Source organism: Armigeres subalbatus, chromosome 1, assembly GCF_024139115.2.
Source record: "Armigeres subalbatus isolate Guangzhou_Male chromosome 1, GZ_Asu_2, whole genome shotgun sequence".
In the NCBI taxonomy this organism is placed as follows: domain Eukaryota; kingdom Metazoa; phylum Arthropoda; class Insecta; order Diptera; family Culicidae; genus Armigeres; species Armigeres subalbatus.
This window is the reverse complement of record NC_085139.1, coordinates 262,573,932-262,598,011: the sequence shown is the minus strand read 5'-3', so window position 1 is coordinate 262,598,011 and position 24,080 is coordinate 262,573,932. Positions and strand designations below refer to the sequence as shown.

At 40.2% G+C, this 24,080-nt stretch overlaps 1 protein-coding gene across 1 annotated transcript in view; it reads left to right on the top strand.

Moving 5' to 3' along the window:
• Positions 1–1,058: 1,058 nt before the first annotated feature.
• Positions 1,059–24,080, top strand: part of LOC134207170 (doublesex- and mab-3-related transcription factor 2) — a 30,511-nt gene continuing 7,489 nt past the window's right edge. Inside the window, exon 1 of the mRNA XM_062682891.1 lies at positions 1,059–1,551. Within this exon, the coding sequence (XP_062538875.1) occupies positions 1,101–1,551 (451 nt within the window). The 5' untranslated portion in view covers positions 1,059–1,100. The remainder of the gene's footprint in view (positions 1,552–24,080) is intronic.

Sequence of the window (24,080 nt, the reverse complement as noted above, 5' to 3'; positions counted from 1 at the left end):
GCGAAAACGGTTATGCTAAGCACAAGTGTACTCAACAAGCGACGAAACACGAAACTTGTGAAGCCCAGAGAAGCTTTAAAATTTACTTCGAAATTTCGAATCAACGGAACGCTGAAATGATTCACGATGGAAATCTAAATCATAATCATCAATACCTGGCATTTTTGGCAACATTTTAGGAAATTTCGGAACTTCGCTCCATTAAACTGCCCATGATCGCATATTTGTAACACTCGCATTTTTGTTCAATTTGTAAAAAGCCTGTGAATCGTTCAGAAAGCTCAATTTACTGCATCTAATCCCACAACAGTAGAATAGGCTTTACTATCTTGCTTATCTGTGGTAAGCAGGAAATGATTGACTTTGTGGGGAGGAGTGACAAACGATTTACAAAATCAACCAAAATGCAAATGTTACAAATATGCGATCATGGGCAGTAAATGTATTAAAATATGACACCAAATTTCTTATTCTATACCGGAGAAGGACCACAACAAAAAAAATAGAATAATATTTAGGCAACAGCTCAATTTAGGGGGCATTGTTATGTCAACGATATGCCGTGAAAAGAGGTTTGAGTATATAAAAAGTATCCAACTTAATCATTGTTGACGTTGTTAACTCACTGAACAATTTATTTAATACTCCTAAGGTTCACCTAACACAAATATTGTTAAAATCAAATAACAAAACCAGACATTATACATACCTTTTTCCTAAGGATTTGATATAATAAAATACTCTGAGATTCTTTTTTTCCTGCCACTGTTTCTAACAAAAAACAAACCGCCATCACGCTTTCCCACAAACTCACAGCCTTTAATATAACTCCGCCTCCAATCACCCACGACACAACGCAAAAGCACACTGCGATTAACCAATCACACGCAACGCGTCGTCTTCGCTCAGCCGCCACCAAACCGACAGCATTTTGCCGTTTCCCTTTTTCGCGCTTCCAGAGCGGTGGCACTTGCACCCAACTGTAGCAAACTGCCGCCACGTGATTTCAATAATCTTCATCTCGTCTTTCCGTTCGGATGTGCGTTCGTTACCGATTTTCGAGTTCCATCACATTTGCGTGTCAGTTCAGTGTGTGAGACATGATGGATCGTCTTCGCCGGGATATAACAACGATGGATTTCGGTGGGAAACCCAATGGGGGCAGCTCACCGGAACCGTCGTTGTCCAGTTCGGTGCCGCTGGTTCGGCAGCACCTGCGAACGCCCAAGTGTGCCCGGTGCCGAAACCACGGTGTCATATCGTGCCTCCGGGGACACAAAAAGCTGTGCCGTTGGAGGGAGTGTTGCTGCCAGAGTTGTCTGCTGGTGGTGCAGCGCCAGAGGATTATGGCCGCACAGGTGGCCCTGAGGAGACAGCAACAGCAAACCGTGTTGGGTGGGTCCGGGAATGGAGTGCCGGGAAGTGAATCGATCATATCAAGTGGTGGGAAAGTGCTGAATATGGAAGAGCTGATCATTCAGAAGCAGATTTACAGTCAACAGTTGAAAGGGGTGCAACGTTCCAAGATGGCTAGCAGGAATCTCGCTTATGGTAAGTTAAATTTTAAGTTCAGATCAACTGAAAGTGTTTCAAAAAATGTACGAATATGGCAGCATTTGGGAAAAACTATTCGACACCGTCATTTTATACAAGAACAATTAGATCTTCGGATCAATACATATAGGAATCTAATCAAAACATTTGTTTTATTTTTTGCCTTTCTCGTATACCAAGGTGAAACGAAAAGGCTATAATATATTATATCTCGCTTAAATTTTCAAAAGGACCTAAGTAACATTTTTTTCATGAATTAATTTGAATAGCGCAATCAACAGAACAACATGAAAGCTTTTGATTGCAGTACTCAAATTAATTCATGAAAAAAATGTTACTTAGGTCCTTTTGAAAAGTTAAGCGAGATATAATACATTATATTACATCCATTTTAAAGACGAATTTGTGATAGAATTTTCGGAGACGCATAATATTATACACCAATCGACTCAGCTCGATGAATTGAGATGATGTCTCTCTTTGTGTGTATGTGTGTGTATGTATGTGCTTAAAATAAAACTCACTCACGTGTTTTAGAAACTTATCTTGAACCGATTTCTTTGCATTCGACAGGGAATCGTTTCCCATTGTTTCCTATTAAAAATTGGCCAGATCGAACGATGATGGGAGCAAAAGTTATGGCCAAATACGTTTTCTATGCAATAAAACATGCCGAGAAAATCTCACCCAAACTTTTCATATAGGTATGTAATGCATGAAAAAGGCATAATCACTGCTAGGTGGATCAACTTTTTTTTTCTTTTGAAAAAAAATGAGAATTTTTGAAAAAAATTTATGATTGTAGCACAGAATTTTGTTTATGTTTTAATTGACAATCCTCAAATTCCGGGTTGATTTCTATTATTTTGAATTACGTGATACTCGATTAGAAATGAATGTACAGTATCCCCCCGCTTATCCGGACCTCGCTAGTCCGATGACTCGTTAGTCCGGATCTCGCTAATTCGGAATTTTCCGGATTAAAAAGTATCAACACCCATTTAAACACATTATGCTGTCAGTTTTCAAATTTGTGCTGTGATTTTGTTTTGGTTCATTTGTATGGATTTGACAGTCGGATTAACGAGAGAAACCTCGATAGTCCGGCCATACATTTGTCGGATCAGCGGGGGGATACTGTACCACAAATATTCTTTTTTAAGCCCAAAAAAATAGAGCACTCCTCAGGTTTTAGTAATGGCTTTAGTATCTAATGGCCACTTTTAAAAATAAAACTCCAAATCAACATATCCAAAGGATTATATTATAGGGCACTGCACGGAAGAATTTCGATCTCTTTCGTTCTTTATAAATTTTGACATTTACTGGCCTTGTTGACAAAGCAGTCCGTGCAATGCCCTCTAAGCTCCAATTAGCAGCTTCCCAAACGAAGCTTTAGATCAAATTTATAACTTATTTTGATGTTCAGGAATGGCTTGTTTTGGTTACTTTGGTAGATATCTTTTTGGTCGCTTTAAGGTCACTCCTGACGGAATCCAAGTTTCAAAGTGCTCGCGTTTTCGGGGGCACACCACTCGATACGGAAGCAACGCACAACTGTCATTTGATGCAGCAAAGCTAAATCAACAAAAAATGACAGTTGTGCACCGCCTCCGTATCGAGTGGTATGCCCCCGAAAACGCGAGCACTTTGAAACTTGGATTCCGTGAGGAGTGACCTTAATGTTTTGCCTTTCTCGTATACTAAGTATACGGTAAAGGCTATATGATCGCTCCAAAAACAAACTTTTTATAGAAGGCCCGGAGACCCATAGTGTTATATACCGATCGACTCAGCTCGACGAATTGAGGTGATGTCTGTGTGTGTGTGTGTGTGTGTGTGTGTGTGTGTGTGTGTGCGCCTGTGCGCACCCACTCAAAAAAAATGTCGCTCATTTTTCAGGCACATATCCTTAACCGATTTACTCGCAACAAATTGCATTCGACGCAAGATACTCTACCATTGCTTCCTATTGAAAATTGGGCAGATCGGACTATGGACTCAAGAGTAATGGCCAAAATACTATTTTTTATAATGCACGAGAAAGGCACCATTACCGCTAGGTGGATTAATCAGGGTTTTTTATTATTCTTTCGTGTGTTAGGAATGCTCATTTGCCGTGTAGCGTTACGGAGCCGAAATCATCCCAACAAGCAATTTAAGCTGAATAAGCTAGTTTTTTAGCTGAAGAAGCTTATTTGTCACGAAACAAGCTCTTCTTCAGCTTCCAATGTTTGTGGGGATGTTTTTGATACATTTTCATGATTCTTACACATAGGGTTAGTTTTGAGAAACTGAAAGACTCGTGATTTGGTCGAGGTTAGGCAATACAATAATACCATAGGAAAGGAAGGAAAATTAGGGTGTTTGAATAATTATTAAATTTATTTTATGTCACCCAACATCCCCCCTCCCATTTTTTTTAGTGTTTTTTAATACTGCGAAAATTATGCATCACTTGGTACAAGATAGGTATATCATTCTATTTATTATTTATTCAGACTAAGGCCGAAGTGGCCTGTGCGGTATATAAGAGTCTTCTCCATTCGGCTCGGTCCATGGCTACACGTCGCCAACCACGCATTCTACGGAGGGTCCGCAAGTCATCTTCCACCTGATCGATCCACCTTGCCCGCTGCGCACCTCGCCTTCTTGTGCCCGTCGGATCGTTGTCGAGAACCATTTTCACCGGGTTACTGTCCGACATTCTGGCTACGTGCCCGGCCCATCGCAGTCGTCCGATTTTCGCGGTGTGAACGATGGATGGTTCTCCCAACAGCTGATGCAATTCATGGTTCATTCGCCTCCTCCACGTACCGTCCGCCATCTGCACCCCACTATAGATGGTACGCAGCACTTTCCTTTCGAAAACTCCAAGTGCGCGTTGGTCCTCCACGAGCATCGTCCAGGTCTCGTGTCCGTAGAGGACTACCGGTCTAATTAGCGTTTTGTAGATAGTCAGTTTGGTACGGCGGCGAACTCTATTCGATCGGAGCGTCTTGCGGAGTCCAAAGTACGTACGATTTCCAGCCACTATGCGTCTCCGAATTTCTCTGCTGGTGTCATTTTCGGCAGTCACCAGTGAGCCCAAGTACACAAATTCTTCTACCACCTCGATTTCGTCACCACCGATGCAAACTCGCGGTGGGTGGCTCACATTGTCTTCTCTTGAACCTCTTCCTATCATGTACTTCGTCTTCGACGTGTTGATGACTAGTCCGATCCGCTTAGCTTCCCTCTTCAGTCTGATGTAGGCTTCCTCCATCTTCTCAAAGTCACGTGCCATAATATCTATGTCGTCGGCGAAACCAAATAGCTGGACGGACTTATTGAAAATTGTACCACTCGTGTTAATCCCTGCTCTTCGTATTACACCTTCCAAAGCGATGTTGAATAGCAAACACGAAAGACCATCACCTTGCCGTAACCCTCTGCGGGTTTCGAAGGGACTCGAGAATGCCCTGAAACTCGAACTACGCACATCACCCGATCCATCGTCGCTTTGATCAACCGTGTCAGTTTATCCGGAAAACCGTGTTCGTGCATTAGCTGCCATAGCTGGTCCCGATCGATTGTATCATATGCGGCTTTGAAGTCGATGAATAGATGATGTGTGGGCACGTTGTATTCGCGGCATTTCTGCAGTACTTGGCGAATGGCAAACACCTGGTCCGTGGTGGAGCGTTCGCCCATAAAACCCTCCTGGTACTGCCCCACGAACTCCCTTGCAGTTGGTGCTAGTCGACGGCATAAAATTTGGGAGAGTACCTTGTAGGCGGCGTTCAGCAATGTGATTGCGCGGTAGTTGCTACAATCCAGCTTATCGCCCTTTTTGTAGATGGGGCACACGACACCTTCCATCCACTCCTGCGGCAAAACTTCCTCCTCCCAAATCTTGGTAATGACCCAGTGCAGCGCTCTAGCCAGTGCCTCACCACCGTGTTTAAATAGCTCTCCTGGTAGTTGGTCAACCCCAGGGGCTTTGTTGTTCTTGAGCCGGCCAATCTCCTCCTGGATTTCCTGGAGATCCGGAGCCGGTAGAATTATGTCCTGCGCGCATTCTCCCAGGTCCATCACCATACCGCCATCTTCGTCTGCCACATTGCCATTCAGGTGTTCTTCGTAGTGCTGCCGCCACCTTTGGATCACCTCACGCTCGTTCGTAAGAAGGTTCCCGTTTATGTCCTTACACATATCGGGCTGTGGCACGTGGCCCTTACGTGAACGGTTTAACTTCTCATAGAACTTTCGTGTGTTATTAGCGCGGTACAGTTGCTCCGTTTCTTCACGGTCTCGATCTTCCTGCTGGCGCTTTTTCCTCCGGAAAATCGAGTTTTGTCTGTTCCGCGCCTGTTTATATCGTGCCTCGTTCGCCCTCGTGCGGTGTTGCAGCAATCTCGCCCATGCTGCATTCTTCTCTTCCACTAACTGCTCACATTCGCCGTCATACCAGTCGTTTCTCTGATCCGGGGGCACCGTGCCAAGTGCAGCGGTTGCGGTGCTACCAATGGCGGATCGAATATCTCTCCAGCCATCTTCAAGAGATGCTGCGCCTAGCTGCTCTTCCGTTGGAAGTGCCACTTCCAGCTGCTGCGCGTATTCTTGGGCTAGTCTACCATCTTGTAGCCGCCCAATGTTAAGCCGCGGCGTCCGACTTCGACGCGTGTTGTACACCGTCGAGAGTTTTGAGCGCAGGCATACTGCAACGAGGTAGTGGTCGGATTCAATATTCGCACTGCGGTAAGTGCGGACGTTCGTGATGTTTGAGAAGAATTTACCGTCGATTAGAACGTGGTCGATTTGGTTTTCCGTTTCTTGGTTAGGTGATCTCCATGTGGCCTTGTGGATATTTTTGCGGGGAAAGAAGGTGCTTCGGACTACCATTCCGCGGGAGGCTGCGAAGTTTATGCATCGTTGGCCGTTGTCATTCGATACGGTGTGCAGACTATCCGGTCCGATGACCGGTCTATACATTTCCTCCCTTCCTACCTGTGCGTTCATGTCACCGATGACGATTTTAACGTCCCGCAGTGGGCATCCATCGTATGTCTGCTCCAGCTGTGCGTAGAACGCTTCTTTCTCGTCTCGTCACAGGTATATCATTCATAGACCATAAATTTAACGCCAAGAGTATTTTAAAAAAGAATTAGAGTATATACAGGGGATTTCCAAAATAACTGGGATAGGCAAATTTTTGACAAAATAGATGTGTTGAAACTATGTCAATGTCGATCATACTCATTGGATACAGGAGACATTCAGGGGCTTTTAAAGGTAGGCTCAGAATCCTAAATTTGTGGTACGATTTAGGATAAGTTGTGGTTAAAAACAACATAATATTAGTAACCACAAACAAAGTAGGGTTCTTTCTGATTGGAACCATTTGTAGAAGTTTGAAATCGGAACAGACTCAAGTGAGATATGGCCATATGTTTCGAATCGGTGCCTATCGATAGTTTTGAAAGGGACAAGGCCACAAATCCATTTGAATCAAGCTTTTTGACCGAACTTCCATTATTATTACATTCCAGAAGTCTTCTAATACGTCAAGAATTAAAAACCAACCAAAAATACGGATCCTGAAGTCACTGGGGAACCTGTAGAACGGGACATTTTAGTTTTGAGACCAAAGCTAGTCATTCGACGACTCGTTCCTCATGGTTTTCGATTAGGAAGCGCGATATAAATATAAAATGGATCGTTGACGAATTTGACCGCTTCCAGCACCTACAGATTGTCCCCGGGGAACCTATAGAAGGGAACATTTCAATTTTAGCGCCAAAAATGGCCATTCGACGGTCCCTTTTTCATGGTTTTCTACCAGGAAGCGAGGTATGAATATTAAATGGACCTTTGACGATTTTGAACCGCAGCACAGTGGCTAAAATCGTGTTCTGACCGCGTTTAATTAATAGTACATTTATTATGCAATTTATCGTAATGGTGTCTTCGAGACATTTAATCAGTAAGTTAATGCGCTTTTTTGGAGATATTCAGCTTACTGATCAATCCCCCTAAAGGTGAGATGAAAAATTTATTTTTTCCACTTCACAACATAGAAGGTTTGATTCTTCATTAAAGTTGTAGCAAAAGTTTTCCTGAAAAACTTTGTCGAAAACACCCAGTTTTTTACATTTTATGCTGACAACCCTTTTAAAAATGGGGTTTTCATCATATCTTTTTTATTTTCATTTCTACATTTTCTGCATGTTCTAGAAAGTTTTAGATAATATTGAAATACGTCGTTGGGTGGCTATTGTGACTAGAAAATATGAAAAATAAAAAAGTTGTTACAGTTTTATCGGACTTTTTAGTCATATTTGATTTAACTGCTTCTTGACACCGAGCAAATTGTGGCAGTCAATCTCATACGCATAACAAATTACAAGTAATAAACTTTAAATTAATACCTTAACTGTAGAGTTGTAAGCGAATGTAAGGAATGTTTAATCAAAAACCATATAAGGTAGAAATCAATCACCCTCCACAAGGAGTTGATGAACCAATGCACCATGCGTCTCCATATGATAGTATTCTAAACATGTTCAAAACTTGTTGGCATAAAATGCAATAAATCTTCAAAAGTAATGAAATTACGAACTTGGTGTCTTCGACAAAGTTTTTCAGGAGAACTTTTGCTACAACTCTTGCGAAGACATTTACCTTCCATATTGTAAAGTGGAAAAACATATTTTTCATCTCACTTTTAGGGGGATTGATCATAAGGCTGAATACATCCAGAAAAGCGCGTCAACTTACTGATAAAATGTCTCGAAGAGGCCATTACGCTAAATCACATAATAAAGGTACTATTAAATAAATGCGCCAAAAACACGATTTTAGCCACTGGTCTCAGGGGACATTTCAGTTTTAGCACCAAAAGAAGTATGACTGGTTTTGCTGCCAGAACCAAAATATTCTCTAATACCTTCCCCTTTCTACAGATTCCCCGGGGACAGTCCGTAGGTCCCGGAAGCGGTTCAAAATCGTGAAAGGTCCATTTAATATTCATACTTCGCTTTCTGATAGAAAACCATGAAAAACGAACCGTCGAATGACCAGTTTTGGTGCTAAAACTGAAATGTCCCCTTCTACAGGTTCCCCGGGACATCCGGGACACCCGGGATCCCTAGGTCCCGGAAGCGGTCACAGTCGTCAATTTTAGTTACTTATGGATCCCGTACACCTCCGGTCTTGAAAGATCTCCATCCTGAGCGTTGTCCAGCTATCGCTTTAACCTGTTGCCAGGTTAGATTTCAGTCGACTTCTTTTATTTTTTTATTTTTTTTTTTACTTATTTTATTTGCTAATTATTTAATACATGCATTCATCTCTTAGACTAGGTGTTCCGTGTTTTCTTAAAATATCATCCTTATTTGCTATGTCATATTTTTAGTTATTATTAATACATTTCAATTGCCTCTGGCAGTAAGAATTTTTTTCCTCTGGTTGAATTGAACCATGTAGGAATTACAATGTTTTCAACTTAAACTAAACTTAACCCATTTTATACTAAGGGTACAAGGGGTTAATCGTTGCAATAGAAGATTGCAACGATTTTTGTCTAAAATTGGAAATTATTTTGTTGGACATTTGTTGCAATGTCTCAATATTAGAAAATCTATGAAGTCCATTGGTACTATACCACGGAGGCAACTTCAGAATCATTTTCAAAATTTTATTTTGAATCCTCTGAAGTGCCTTCTTTCTGGTATTGCAGCAACTAGTCCATATTGGCACAGCATACAACATGGCAGGTCTAAACATTTGTTTGTAAATCAAAAGTTTGTTCTTAAGACAAAGTTTTGATTTTCTGTTTATAAGTGGATATAGACACTTAATATATTTGTTACATTTGGTTTGAAGGCCTTCAATGTGATTTTTAAAAGTTATTTTTTGATCTAGCAGAAGTCCTAAATATTTAGCTTCGCTAGACAAATTAATTGGAACCCCATTCATAGTGACAATATGTCTGCTAGAAGGTTTCAAATAAGAAGCTCTCGGCTTATGTGGGAAAATTATAAGCTGAGTTTTGGAAGCATTCGGGGAAATTTTCCATTTTTGCAAGTAAGTGGAGAAAATATCCAAACTTTTTTGCAATCTACTACAAATGACACGAAAGCTTCGCCCTTTGGCTGAGATACCTGTGTCATCTGTGAACAAAGATTTTTGACACCCTGGTGGTAAATCAGGTAAGTCAGAAGTAAAAATGTTATACAATATGGGCCCCAGTATGCTGCCTTGGGGGACACCAGCCCTTACAGGTAATCTATCAGATTTAGAATTTTGATAGTTTACCTGCAGTGAGCGATCTGATAAATAATTTTGGATCAGTTTAATGATGTACAGAGGAAAATTAAAATTCATCAATTTTACAATCAAACCTTCATGCCAAACACTGTCAAATGCTTTCATATTTTTAAATTTTCTAGTAATAGATCTCACTTCATCCAAATTAGTTCCCAACGAAGGGTCAAAAACATTATCTTGATTGAGAATGTCTTCGAAGCTCCGTGTAACCTGATCCTCAATTGGACTAGTGAGACCTAGACTAAAATTATGGGCACTCTCGAACTGCTGAGCATGTTTTTGAGCCTTTTCGCCATTTGTTAATAAAATTTTATTTCCCTCTTTAAGCGCTGGAATTGGCTTTTGAGGTTTTTTAATAATTTTCGTTAATTTCCAAAAGGGTTTCGAACTGGGATCCAACTTCGAGACATTATTCTCAAAGTTGGTATTTCTCAGAATAGTGAAACGTTTTTTTTAATTTCATTTTGCAAATCTCGCCAAATAACTTCCAAAGCGGGATCGCGAGTTCCATGGCATTGCCTTCGCCTCACATTTTCTAAGACGGATCAGTAGCTGAAGATCGTCGGCAATAATAATGGAGTTGAATTTAATTTCACATTTTAATTTGTCAAAGATACGAGCGCATAATCAATATCACTTTTGGTATCCAAAGGAATATCAACATCAAAATTCCTATCGATATAGTACGTTTTATATAAATCCCAATCGGCTCTATGATAATTCAAAGAAACACAAAGTTTCACTGGGATCTCACATAGTATTTTTCTTGAATTGCTTGTTTTTTGTTCCCGCGATTGTTTCTTATAGTAAGTGTCCACTACCAGGGGGCTCGCATAGAGCTCTTTGGTGTGGGGGTAAGAGGTGGGACTAAAAAAAAAAAAAAAAAAAAAAAAGAGAAAGAAAAAAAAAAAAAAAAGTAGAGCTGATTGGATGGTTAATGGCTTCTTGTGAGCTTTCAAACGTCACAGGAAGGTGATCAGAGTTAAAGTCAGCATGAGTTACTAATTGGCCACACAGCTGACTTGAATCAGTTAAAACCAAATCAATTGTTCGAGTGGATTAAAAACAAGTTGGGCCATTCATTTTTCATTTATTTAGTCTACATCTAAACAGATAACACTGAATCAACAATTTGACGCCACAATACACGGTTCGAGGCCGCAACTCTCCATCCTCGGATACGCCCCACGCTCGCCAACCCAAGTAATAATTTCAATGCTTCATAGATTTATTTAAATTTTAACGGCTTTATCGCTGCTTTACTCAATGCCGCGAGATTAGCCTTATTGGAAGACTTGTAGCTATCTTCAAAATCGTAATAAAACGTTCAATAAAACCACAAATGTCAAATGCTTTATGAGCTTATTAGGGGCCTAATGATTATCTTGAGGACTCTAATAAAACCAATTTTGAAAACTGTCATAAAGCCGAATATATTGGTCAAAGACTTGTCTTACGCATAACCTAAATAAAACTTAGTAGTTTTAATTAGGTTTATAATGGTATTGTACAAGAACACAATGTTTATGTTGAACTTCGTGAACTATGGTCAATCGAATGGCTAAAAACAGATGTTTCTGTTCCATGTTCCCCAAATATTTTAAACAAAGAAAACAATAAACACATAAATTTTCCCAACTGGGCATTCGCATTCGCATTCGTATATTTAAGATTTTGTTGTTTATTGGTGAAATTCCACTTCAGAAAATGAAACAGATAATAAAAATCAAGCAAACTATATCCTTTTACGTCCGGTAAATTAAATGGTATAAATGCGAATACACAACGAATGGTGCAATGACCACGACTTGATATAGAAAAGCTTTCAATAAGATGAAATTTGCATAACTGTGGAAATGCTAATTGACCACAAAGTTGAAAAGCAAGCCAAGTTCCAGTTCAATATATAACTATCATGAAGAAGGACCAGAGCCGTAGCGTGGACTCCCGGCACCCTTGGCGATTTTTTTTGTGCCCCTCTCTTACTAAGGAAAAATGTGCAATATTTCACAATCCAATAACATTTCGAATCCCAGATTATAGTTTTATAAATTTTTATTAATGTGATTTTCTTCACTATGTTGGCTCATCTTGTAGAACAGTAAGATTAAAAAGTTTAGTGGATTGAAGATGCTTCATATAACAAGCAGTATATTAGGCGATATGTCCCTGGAAAGTTTTTAAATGTTGTGAGCTTTTACACTAATTTGCAAAACATGGTAAGATATGTTAGGAACTTGGCGTCGTGGATCCTCGTATGGAATCTGTTGGAACATCCAAGCTGAAAGATCATTAAAATAGCTGAAAGTTATTTACTTACAGCTCATAGTGTCCAAATGACTGCTTCTTGCTCTTAATGGAAGGAACTGACGCACTTGCAAGTAAGAATGGGTCTGTCAGTGGTTTGGAGGGACTTTGTTGGGTTAATAAAATCCAACTTTGAAGTGGTCGGAATCGAAATCGGAAGCAGTTGAAATGAGGCTATGAATGCTTTGATAACACATGGCTTGGCACATGTTGTATGTATTGTGGATCAATTTTGCTAATACACGAGAGCTAAGAGAAATTATAATTAAAGTAGTCATTTAAGCAAGGCACATTATCACTGCATATCGTAATTCCGCCAGGTCAATTGCGGCCATGATGATAATTTTTCGGAGTAAATGAAGTTTTTCTGAATGAAATGAACAAATTTGTCTTAAATCTACACCATTCTTACCCTTACCCATACCCGATATAAGTCATTAGCGCAAAAAGTCTTTTACACACCTATGGCAGTAATTGTGCCCAAAAATGGTAACAATCTTTTTGAATATAACTAGACTAGACTTTTTGAATATAGACTTTTTCTTAGCCCCTTGTAACCGGTTCCGAAAGGCTCAGAGAAACCGAAAGTTAAGTTTTGATAAGAAAATTATTTTGAGCTTTTTAGTGGAATGTCTTCACTTGTCATAAGACGAGTTAATACAATCCCATTGAATTCCACCACTTAATTGTATCTTGACAGATACGTATTTCGACCTCAACAGTAAGGCCGTCTTCAGTGTCTCGTACTTGACTCGACTCGACTCGAGTCTTATGACAAGCGAAAGTTAAGACCAAATCATTCGACTTGTATATTTGAGATAGAAGAAAGATTAGATTTCTTGAAATATCTCCGCCATAGACCTTTGGACTTTGTAGTCGGTTTGTTATTATTTGGCCATGTAACGAATAAAATTGTTCTGTTTCCCATACCGTAATTCTTGATTCCGGCGCCCCCTGAGGGCTGGCGCCCCATTTTTTTCGGTTCGAATATATCGCACGTCATCAGGCAAATCTGTCCGCTGTTCAGCGTTAAAAAATGTGGCTCTGGAAGTGTACTGGTGTCCAATTTGACGGATATCTCCTCGTCCATTAAAACGCACCATTTGTGCAGAATTAATCTGTTGATAAACTGATTCGACCCATCGTTGGGAATTTCTAAAGTTTTTCCATATTGTTCAGGTGTGCTGAAAAAGTAAACGATGTCTTTAGATACAGAGCGAAAATTACCAATTTTTGTTAAATTTTAACCTTAAACTATTCATAAAAAGGTGTCCACTTACTTTAATGAACAGTCCTTATCCTTTTTGTACAATACAATAAGAAAAAGCTCCACGGAAAAAAATTCTCTTTTTTGACAGCGGTTTTATGGAACTCTTATGAATAACCTTAAACTTGCTTTAAAGACGATCTCAAGAGTGGTCCACTTGGTCATAACCAGGGTTGCCACATATACAGATATTTTACAGATTTTTGAGGTAAGGCTGTGACCAAGAATCTGTTTATACAGATATACAGATTTTTGAAAAATTTACAGATTTTACAGATTTCTTGAAGATATTAGTACCAAAAATTATTGTAAATTACTTTTATGCTAATCTAAAATTATCTTCTTTTAAGATTAAATAAATTAGATACAGAACACGTGGTCTCTGGAAGGTTCTTAATTGGCAATTCATGCAGATCAATAATTTTGAAATTCGATCAGATTATGTTCCGGAAAATGTTCAGATTATTAAAATATAATCATGTGGTTATGGAAAATGCTCTAAAATAATACTAACAATCATAGATCATATCTGAAATGCTTTGAAACAGTTTATAAATGCCTTTATTCTGTGTGGCTGAATATTAGTCCAATAAAATTGTTCTGCATATGGCTATATTGTATTCGTGGTATATGTTATTCGTAAATATGCCACGTAAATGATCAAATATTAAACCTTGAAAAAGCAAACATTGTTTCTTGTATTCCTTTATTTATAATCCTTGGAAAGAATTGCGGAAAAAAATGCTAAATATTGACATGTCTGACTTGTAGTTCCGCATAGTATTTCCGGACTTTATCTTTTCAAAACTAACTTTATTAACGACGAATTTGATTTGGTTCAGATGGATACAGATTTGCAATACAGATTTTTTGACTTGAGATACAGATATAAAGATTTTCTTGGGCAAAAATACAGATTTAAATGTGGCAACCCTGGTCATAACATAATCTTGTAGCGGTCATCAAGAGGTTGTCATGTAGATTTTAGTTTTATTGCTAGTCTTGAAAATTTGCTCTCCAAAACAGCTAATAGAGTATGATAAAACTCAAAATGTTACTTAGTCGTTTTGCACCTGGTCTGCCCATCTCGCTCGCTGCGATCCACGGAATTTTACTTCCGCAAACGGGTCCAACGTAAAACGAAGGCACGGGTCCTTGCAAAGATCGTAACGGGATCATTGGGTATGAAAAGCGCTGAAAAGCACTGTTGAAATTGAATTAGCTACGGGTAGTATTAAAAACTTCCTTCCGCAAAGAGAAAAATCAACCGCACAGTACAAAAGCACAATGCGGTCTGTTTTTTTCCATAACTAACTTAATACAATAGAAGACGTTGGTGGTGAATGAAACTCAATTTTGATAAAATCCCGTTTCCCGCCAAAATTGCAGCTACGCCCTGGTCTTTTAAATACGATTTTCTCCAAAAATGAAAAAAAGTTCTATACATTGAAAATCTTTAGGGATATAGTAAGTGCACATTTTATTTTTGTTTTAAAAATGTTAAGGTCTTATGTCCGCCAAAAGAAATAAAAACCATCAGTTCAACCTGAATAATCTACGATTGAAATTATTGTTTGATAATGTTTAAGCTTGCATTTTGATTTTAAGTACATTTACTTTACTGACAACAACCCTGCTCACCCTGTATTGTACATAAGGAAGTTATTTGAATATAGTTAAAGTTTATTTTGTGTGAAAGTTTCCTGTGGCAACATAAAGCTGTGAAAGAGGAATGTAAAAAATTGCGTTCTAGAATCAACTACAAATTTCCTAAAACAAATAAATTTGTAAAACAAGAAAGAGTGAAAGTCGCCGGGCCAGACAGCTTGGCACCTCGTAAAAGTCAATCCTCGAGCGACTTGCCTAAAAAGGATAAGCCATAAACCTCTGCTGGCAGTGACTCTGTGACCGACATATGCATCAGATCAAATTTCCCTACATGTAGGCCTACGCACCCAACAAAGGATGCAAAACTAATGTGCATTGGCTTCTGCTGCCGAGGATGCACAGAACATGCACCCGAAACCATTTCGTCTGTCTTCTGATGCGCAACCCGCCAAGTACCTACATACGTACGTATAAATGAATGAATGTGTTGTGTATGTTGTTCTAGGACGATCCTCGCGTAATTTGAAACTATGAAAATTTTCATTTTCCGCTACAGGATCGGTGATCGGATTTCAGGATTCCTCTTTCGTTCGTTCGACGACGGACGGTTGCACGGGTGTTGAGCTGCACCCCGAAAGGCCATTGATTTTCACGCCAGACTGAAGCCGCCAGACAGAGTGGCGCGGCGGCGGATGTGCCTCTCGAGAAGCTGGAACTAATTGAGACAATTACTGTGAAATGGGATAATTTGATGATCATTTCACTTTTGGAAGCTTGACGCGGCATCCACTTATATGATTTTTGTTTTTGTGATCGTAACCTCAATTTTAATCCCACGAGAATCGACATTTGATTTGAAATACGCTTGCTTATGGCCTAGTTCTACCTCTGATGATCATCAAACGGACGGTTGAAATCAAAACTGTTTGTAAACATTATGATTGAGATTTTCCGCCTCAATCCGAGCTCCACAAGAATAGGAAAAATGAATTGTTTTAGGAACGTAGTGCATGTGGAGCGGATCAACGAGAAATCATTCCAATTTGTTGTTTTCCTGCTTTGCGGCGCTAATAAAAGTGTAACATTTGATATCTATAGGCTCTGCCGCGTGCTTTCTCTTCCTCCCACGTTTAGGCGCCGAATCAATTCAGCCAAGCACTTCACCCGTCCATTCCATCCTCCTGCAGTTGCTTCTTCCTTCGTGCGGTATGGAAACATTTGTTTCATTTTAATTAGTGGCTTTCTGTTTTGGGGAAATGACCATCAAAGCAAGAATAAGAATACGGGTTTCGGTGTACGGAGGCCCTGGAGGCCCATAAAAATCAATCTGATTATTTTGTTTCCATGCTTGGGGCGATGCGCGTCAATACATTGATGCCATACCCGTGCTACTCTTGCCATGTGGTGGGGTTTCAAATTCGCGCCGGAAGATAATAATCTGAGATTCAATTGATTTATTATTTGTTGCAATCAGTTGTAGAATAAAGCTGCACCGGCACTTTGAGAAATTGATTTGACTACTAGATGGAAATAAGCCGGCATTGTTCGGAAAGCGCATTGGAAGGCATTCATAAATTACGCTTAGAGGGGGAGGGGGTTGCCTGAAGTGTGACAATCCATACCATTTTTTTAATGATTCATACAAAAAGTGTGACAAAGGGGGGAGGTTGAAAATGGCCAATTTTTGCGTTCGTAATTAATGGATCTTCCCTTGTCTGTTGTGGTTCATGGTTCAAATATCTTATAATGAGCTGATTTCAGCACCGCACTTTTAAATTTTGTTTTCGTAAAATTTGTTCCGAAGAAAAAAATCTAATCGATTGACCCTATTGCGAGTTAAATCGTTATTTCAAATACCTTTATTTTGATTTTAAATGAACGATTTTTTTACAATGTAGGAATCTTTGCAACAGTGCTTCAATGCTCAAAAACAGAAACGACAAGTGTTTTAATTTTAAAACAGAAGATGCAACTTGTCCATATGGTGAAATCTGAAATCTGATCTTCAAATGAAATACAACTACTTAGTCCGAAACTGTTAAAATTGCGTTAAAATAAACGGAACTCCATGCTGCGAGGAAGAACAACAAAAAATAGAACATAAAAGAAACAACGACTGCTTATCCACCTACAGAATACAAGTGCCAAATCTTTGGAAAAAAACACAGAAGGGGAAAATCCCGTGCGATCCCAAATTAATATGTATATTTGTTTGACTGACGGTTGGACATTTATACATACCCCAACCTCGTTTTGTTCCATATTATAACTTAATAGAAAAAGGCGGGTATTGTATACTACACTGAACAAACAACAACTGCCATTCAGAGAGTCGCGCAGTCGGTCCGCGAAGAGCGAGACTTGTTGACGCGGCCCAGCTGGTTCCCCCGACGACTACACTTCGATCGAAGCCGCTGATTGACTGGCGAAGGACTGACAAGATTCCTCTCTTCCTAGCTTATTTTTAAAATCGAGAACAAAATCGGTATCGATTCCCTCCGTCCCGATCCAGATTTCCTCGGATTTGGGGGGGAACCTCGAGGGTTCACATCATAATCGCTCGAGAGCTGCTGCAGTGCGATATAATCAAGACACGTGATCGGGTCCAGATTGTTTCTTTTCTTTTTCCTCCCGCGATGACAGCTTTCAAATCTCGCGCGTCACCCCAATTAGCCACTAAGAGTGTATTAATTATCGCTTAACAAATTTGGTTGATATCTTTTTCATTTTTTGTTGTCTTATTCTTCTAGAACGGCTCTACATTCTAGGAGGTACTTGGCCTACTTCTCAACTTAATGCTCTTTCAACACAGTTATAATCTGGAGTTATAATTTGAAACCTCTTCTATGCCTGCCATTGCATGAATTGATGGATACACACCACCCGAAAACATTCCAGTCTCCAACGAGAATCGAGCTCGCCACCTCCAAATTGCCAATCCTACGCATTTGCTCACAAAGCTAACACAAGGAGAACTACATTTTATCTATTTATTGACTAGTCGACCTGACAGACGTTGTCCTGCATAGTAGGCGAAAATGCGAACTGCCCATGCGAAATTTACATTTTTTATTTATTATCAGACTAAGGCCGGAGTGGCCTGTGCTGGACATAAAAGACTTCTCCATACAGCTCGGTCCATGGCTGCACTTCGCCAACCACGCAGTCTGCGGAGGGTCCGAAAATCGTCCTCCACCTGATCGATCCACCTTGCCCGCTGTGCACCTCGCCTTCTTGTTCCCGTCGGATCATTGTCGAGAACCAATTTCACCGGATTACCGTCCGACATTCTGGCTACGAGCCCGGCCCACCGCAGTCTTCCGATTTTCGCGGTGTGAACGATGGATGGTTCTCCCAACAGCTGATGCAACGCGTGGTTCATTCGCCTCCTCCACGTACCGTCCGCCATCTGCACCCCATCATAGATGGTACGCAACACTTTCCTTTCAAAAACTCCCAGTGCGCGTTGGTCCTCCACAAGCATCGTCCAGGACTCGTGTCCGTAGAGAACTACCGGTCTTATAAGCGTCTTGTAGATAGTCAGTTTGGTACGGCGGCGATTCGATCGGAGCGTCTTGCGGAGTCCAAAGTACGTACGATTTCCAGCCACTATGCGCCTCCGAATTTCTCTGCTGGTATCGTTATCGGCGGTCACCAGTGAGCCCAAGTACACGAATTCTTCAACCACCTCGATTTCGTCACCACCGATAGAAACTCGTGGTGGGTGGCTTACATTGACCTCTCTTGAGCCTCTTCCTATCATGTACTTCGTCTTCGACGTGTTGATGACTAGTCCAATCCGTTTAGCTTCGCTTTTCAGTCTGATGTAGGATTCCTCCATCCTCTCAAAGTTACGTGCCATGATATCAATGTCGTCGGCGAAACCAAAAAACTGGACGGACTTCGTGAAAATCGTACCACTCGTGTCAATCCCTGCCCTTCGTATTACTCCCTCGCCCTCCAAAGCGATGTTGAATAGCAGACACGAAAGACCATCACCTTGCCATAACCCTCTACGCGTTTCGAAGGGACTCGAAAATGCCCCTGAAACTCGAACTACGCACATCACCCGATCCATCGTCACCTTGATCAACCGTATCAGTTTATCCGGAAATCCGTTTTCGTGCATTAACTGCCATAGCTGGTCCCGAACGATTGTATCATATGCGACTTTGAAGTCGATAAATAGATGATGTGTGGGCACGTTGTATTCGCGGCGTTTCTGCTAGAGATGGGCGCTCCGCTCAGGAGCTGTTCGAAAGATTCGCTTCCTTACATTGAGCTGATGAGCCATGGATCTTTTTTAAAGAAGCCCAGCTCAGCAGCTCACTTTAAATTGAAGAAATCGTTGTCAAACACGCGCCTAGAGATACTCCCTCGAGCGTGCGTACTCGAGTACGCGCGCTGTTGTATTTTGTACATTACAAACGAAAATACCACGCTCGCGGTATACAACACAAGCGAGCTTGTATGAGCATTCTATTCCAGTACCGCGCACGTGCATATCGTTTATTATTTGCACCTCAAGCACCATCTAGCCAAGCAACAGAAATCATTTCTGCTGCAGAGAGGAATAAGAAACACACAAGCAAAAATAATCTAGCTTGCCCAGCTTGCCGTCTATTTCTTAACCCATACCCACAGGCTACGAGCGCTACGAACGGACTCACAAAAGATACCTAGTAGTGCGGTAGCGAACGAACCGTACCAAGCAAAAGATCCGAAGATCCGAACAACTCTCAGTTCCGCTCATGTCGTCGTCCAACTCGAAATTGCTGTGACATGGAAGCGACCGAGTCAATCGCGACCGATTCTAGCGAGCGAACCGTGTGGTTCAAACGAACCGAACTGGGAGCTGTGTCTTGCACGGAGCGGATCTTTTACTTGCGACGGGTTTTCCCGCCGGTATACTGCTACATCTACAATCTACATGTGCACTCGGTTTTTTTGTAGCACCGTGCTCTGCACGCTTAAAATCAATAACACAGAGATGTGTTTGCATCACACAAAACGGACCTAATGCGGAACATCCCCTAGATGAGCGACAGTTACACAGGCACAAAAATGCCTCGTACGGTCGTGATAACGGTCCTTTTCAACATGTTAACGTTTGTACAGATTCCTTGTTTCATGAGGAACCAAATACTGTTGAAAATATTGAAATCCAAGCTTCAATAAAACCACACGAGCTATTTTTGTGGCTGTGTAACTATCGCTCATCTAGGGGATGTTCCGCATTAGGTCCGTTTTGTGTGATGCAAACACATCACTGTGTTATTGATTTTAAGCGTGTGTATTTTTTTACTCTCTTGTTTTTAGTTCTCTCGCATTTCGAGAACCAATATAAATGAATGGGCTCGCTTGTATGAAAATGTCAACTACGCATGGTTAGAAGCGCGCGCAAGCAAGGCATTGATTTACTGCACCCAGTATGAAGAGAAAACTTATGACACGTGATATGGTTTATATAGGGGTAACGGCTCAAACCTTGGCCCATTATGCTACGGTTGAGCACATTTATCGTTATAAATCTTCATATATTGCATTTCCAACCAGAATTATTCCACCAGCCAGCTTGCTTACATTTGGTTTTGACGCCAAATAGCAAAAAACGACGATGAATGTCCGCAATATCTCATTTAAACCAGCGAAAGTCTCGAGAGAAATGGACAAAATGTCGGCATCCTTGTCCCTATCAGGTGGATAATTTTTCAGCCCACTTGGGACGAGTGATTGTTGATTTCGAACATACGAAAGATAAAGATGGGTTGCTGTTTATAGTACCAGTTATTTTGCTTGCGTTAAATAAAGGCAGCATGCAAACAAATAGAGAAAATCAAATCATCTTATTGAGCTTGACTTCTAATTGGTTGCATGTAAAATACTACCACACTAATTGTGAGAGTGCGTTTCAGATTTCCCCAATAGCACGCTTACCAGGGACATGCTAACGAAAAAACTATTATATGAATCATTTATTTCCAAACTATTCACCATATTTGCAAGTGAAGAAGTTTAGAAAAATGAAAACTGTATTAAAAACTGCACTTACAAAAAGGCTACATGTACTAGCCCTCATGTTGTGCCTTCAAACAAATTGCATACGTTAATTATTGGCTGCCGCGTAATTTTGAGATTTACTGCTAGTTGAAACCATGGCAGTTGTGTTGCTCTCGCTCTCGCGATACTCTCAAAGAAACTTTTTTCCAAAACGTAAACAATGTTTCAGGTGGGGATGATGCATAATGGAACGTACACACGGTCAAGCAGTTTGACCAACATTGACTCCACCTCTCGTTTGTTCCAACATCCATCAAGTTTTACTAACAGCGGCACGAACAATCAATTTATTCGACCAACAATATCACACACGAACGACCGGAGCGCTAACTTGAGCATCAACCATCAAAAAATATATGGGGGTTTGTGCAACTTCACTACAAATGCTCAAACATGTTCGGCGATCCTTGACTCCACCCCCGACAACTCAAACCAAAATCAAACCGTTTTAATTTTTTCCAACCGAGCCGCCAACTGTCAAATGGTTGTTCGAACAACTTCACACACGTTCCAACAAAGCAGCAACTGAAGCGTTTTCTTGGGGGTGGAGTCAATGTTCGTCGAACTGCTTGACTGGTGTGTACGTAGCATAACGCACTACTGAAGAAAGCCAATTGTAAAACTTATTCTAGGCAACTCCTTGCTTTGTACTGTGTATAAACAGTTATAACTGTGCCAACTACCTGATATTATTACACAATTATTCATAAATACAATTATTGAATGCTTGTTTTTAACTCTGCCTGCATTGAAGTTTTATGATTGGTACGTGCGTTTGATTCCACTCCTCTCTATATCGATCAGATGTTGTGAATCCTCTCAAAACTCTCACGTGTTTCAACTTCCCGAGTTGAAAGAATACTTTTTCGGTATCATTTTACAAATCAAAATACTTTTTGCTAGCAATAATAAATCTAAATTATGATGAAGGTATTTATCAAGTAATTTGACTTGAAATTATTCACATGAAATGACGTTGAAAGTTTATCTAATGAAACATACGATCCATTGTATCTTTCCATTATTAAATGAGAAAATGTTTGAAGGATTCGTGCGAAAGATGATAAAACTAAATATTCTTACACTAATTGAATCATTTATTTGCGAAATTATGAAGAAAATGGTGTATCGAACCACGAAAGGTTGATACTTGAATCGCTTTTGCTTGAATCGTGTTTGGAAGCCGTAAGGTAGGCAATTATTTTTGGTATGTTCTGCGAATGAAAGCGATTATATCGTGATTCGAGAAAAGCATCACGAGGACCCATTTTCAAACTACATGACGTTTTAGGTTGTGGGAGGGTACTTGTCTGAGCGTTAAGGACTTTATAAATTTCAAAATCCTACTATACATGAAGCATTACTAGAGGCTTGGTGTGGATAGAGTTTAGCGTTATGTAATTTGCGAATGAAACTTAACCGCTGAGTGGATTAACTTGTTTTAACAAAAATTCTTAGCAACTGAATCGCAAGCATCGGATATTCTATCTGCAGCTTTCGGTTATTTTCTCCAGTACGGGTTATTGGTGAGAATGTTTTGATTTTAGAGTTTCACCTATACTAACGTAGTGCTACAAATCGAAAGCGCATGCCACCATTTGGCTACGGGTGCCCCCAGTATTGTCCAAAAAAGTTTTGGTTAATTATGTCGCTATACTAATGGAAATTATGAAATAAAAATGATAGCTGACATAGTGTGGTTGTTATCCATCCATCTGATGTGCGAAAGCAGGTATGTTCATTCAGAAAACTCTTTTATTGGGCAAAAGAAAAACTCTAGCACAGCCAGCCTGCATAAGTCAACGAAACATGGCTGCTAAAAAACCGAGTCAAAGTGATTTTTCACGCAAGATAATTGCTTTTAATAGTTTAAGAAGTGTATAAATCTAGAGTTATGAAGCAGATATATGTTTGATACACTTTTCTAAAGAAGCAATGTTTAATACCTTCCTACAAATCGACGTATTATCGCTGAAATATTGATTAATTTGCGTGATGAGCCAATGTTACATCCAGGGCCAACATTACCGCCGGTTACCCTACATATCAGAGACTAGGGACTGAATTATTCAAATCAACGATTTGAGAAACGTTATCAAGGTAACCAACGAAATGTAACTTAGAATTATGAATAGAAAATAATGTTGAGTTAGTTTTTGTTTAGAAATAAATGTGATGATTCTAAATGAACTCCTAGACTTCAAAACCAGATGGTCAGAAAAAGCGTAATAAATGTTATTAGTTTAAAATTGTCTGTTTTTCAATAGAAATTATTACCTCACTATAATAGCTTAACATTTTAAAAATTTCAAGGTGAGGTAAATAGATGAATGATGAATGAATGAATAAATAAATAAATGACACACATTTTTCAAATTTTTGAACAATAATTTAAATTAAAATAATAATACATATTAACAATTATGTTTTAATATATTAAGCATTAAAGAACTGAAGAGCTGATCCAAGGAGCTGACTCTTTTCAATGAGCTGGACGGATCAGATCCACTCACTGCAATGAGCTGTTTTATGGCTGATGTATGGCGAACACCTGGTCTGTGGTAGAGCGTTCACCCATAAATCCCGCCTGGTACTGCCCCACGAACTCTCTTGCAATTGGTGTTAGTCGGCGGCATCAAATTTGGGATAGTACCTTGTAGGCGGCGTTCAGCAATGTGTTTGCGCGGTAGTTGCTACAATCGAGCTTATCGCCCTTTTTGTAGATGGGACACACGACACCTTCCATCCACTCCTACGGCAGAACCTCATCCTCCCAAACCCTGGTAATCACCCAGTGTAGCGCTCTAGCCAGTGCCTCACCACCATGTTTAAACAGCTCTCCTGGTAGTTGGTCAACTCCAGGGGCTTTGTTGTTTTTCAGCCGGCCGATCTCCTCCTGAATTTCCTGGAGATTCGGAGCCGGAAGTCGCATGTCCTGCGCGCGTGCTCCTAGGTTCATTACCATACCGCCACC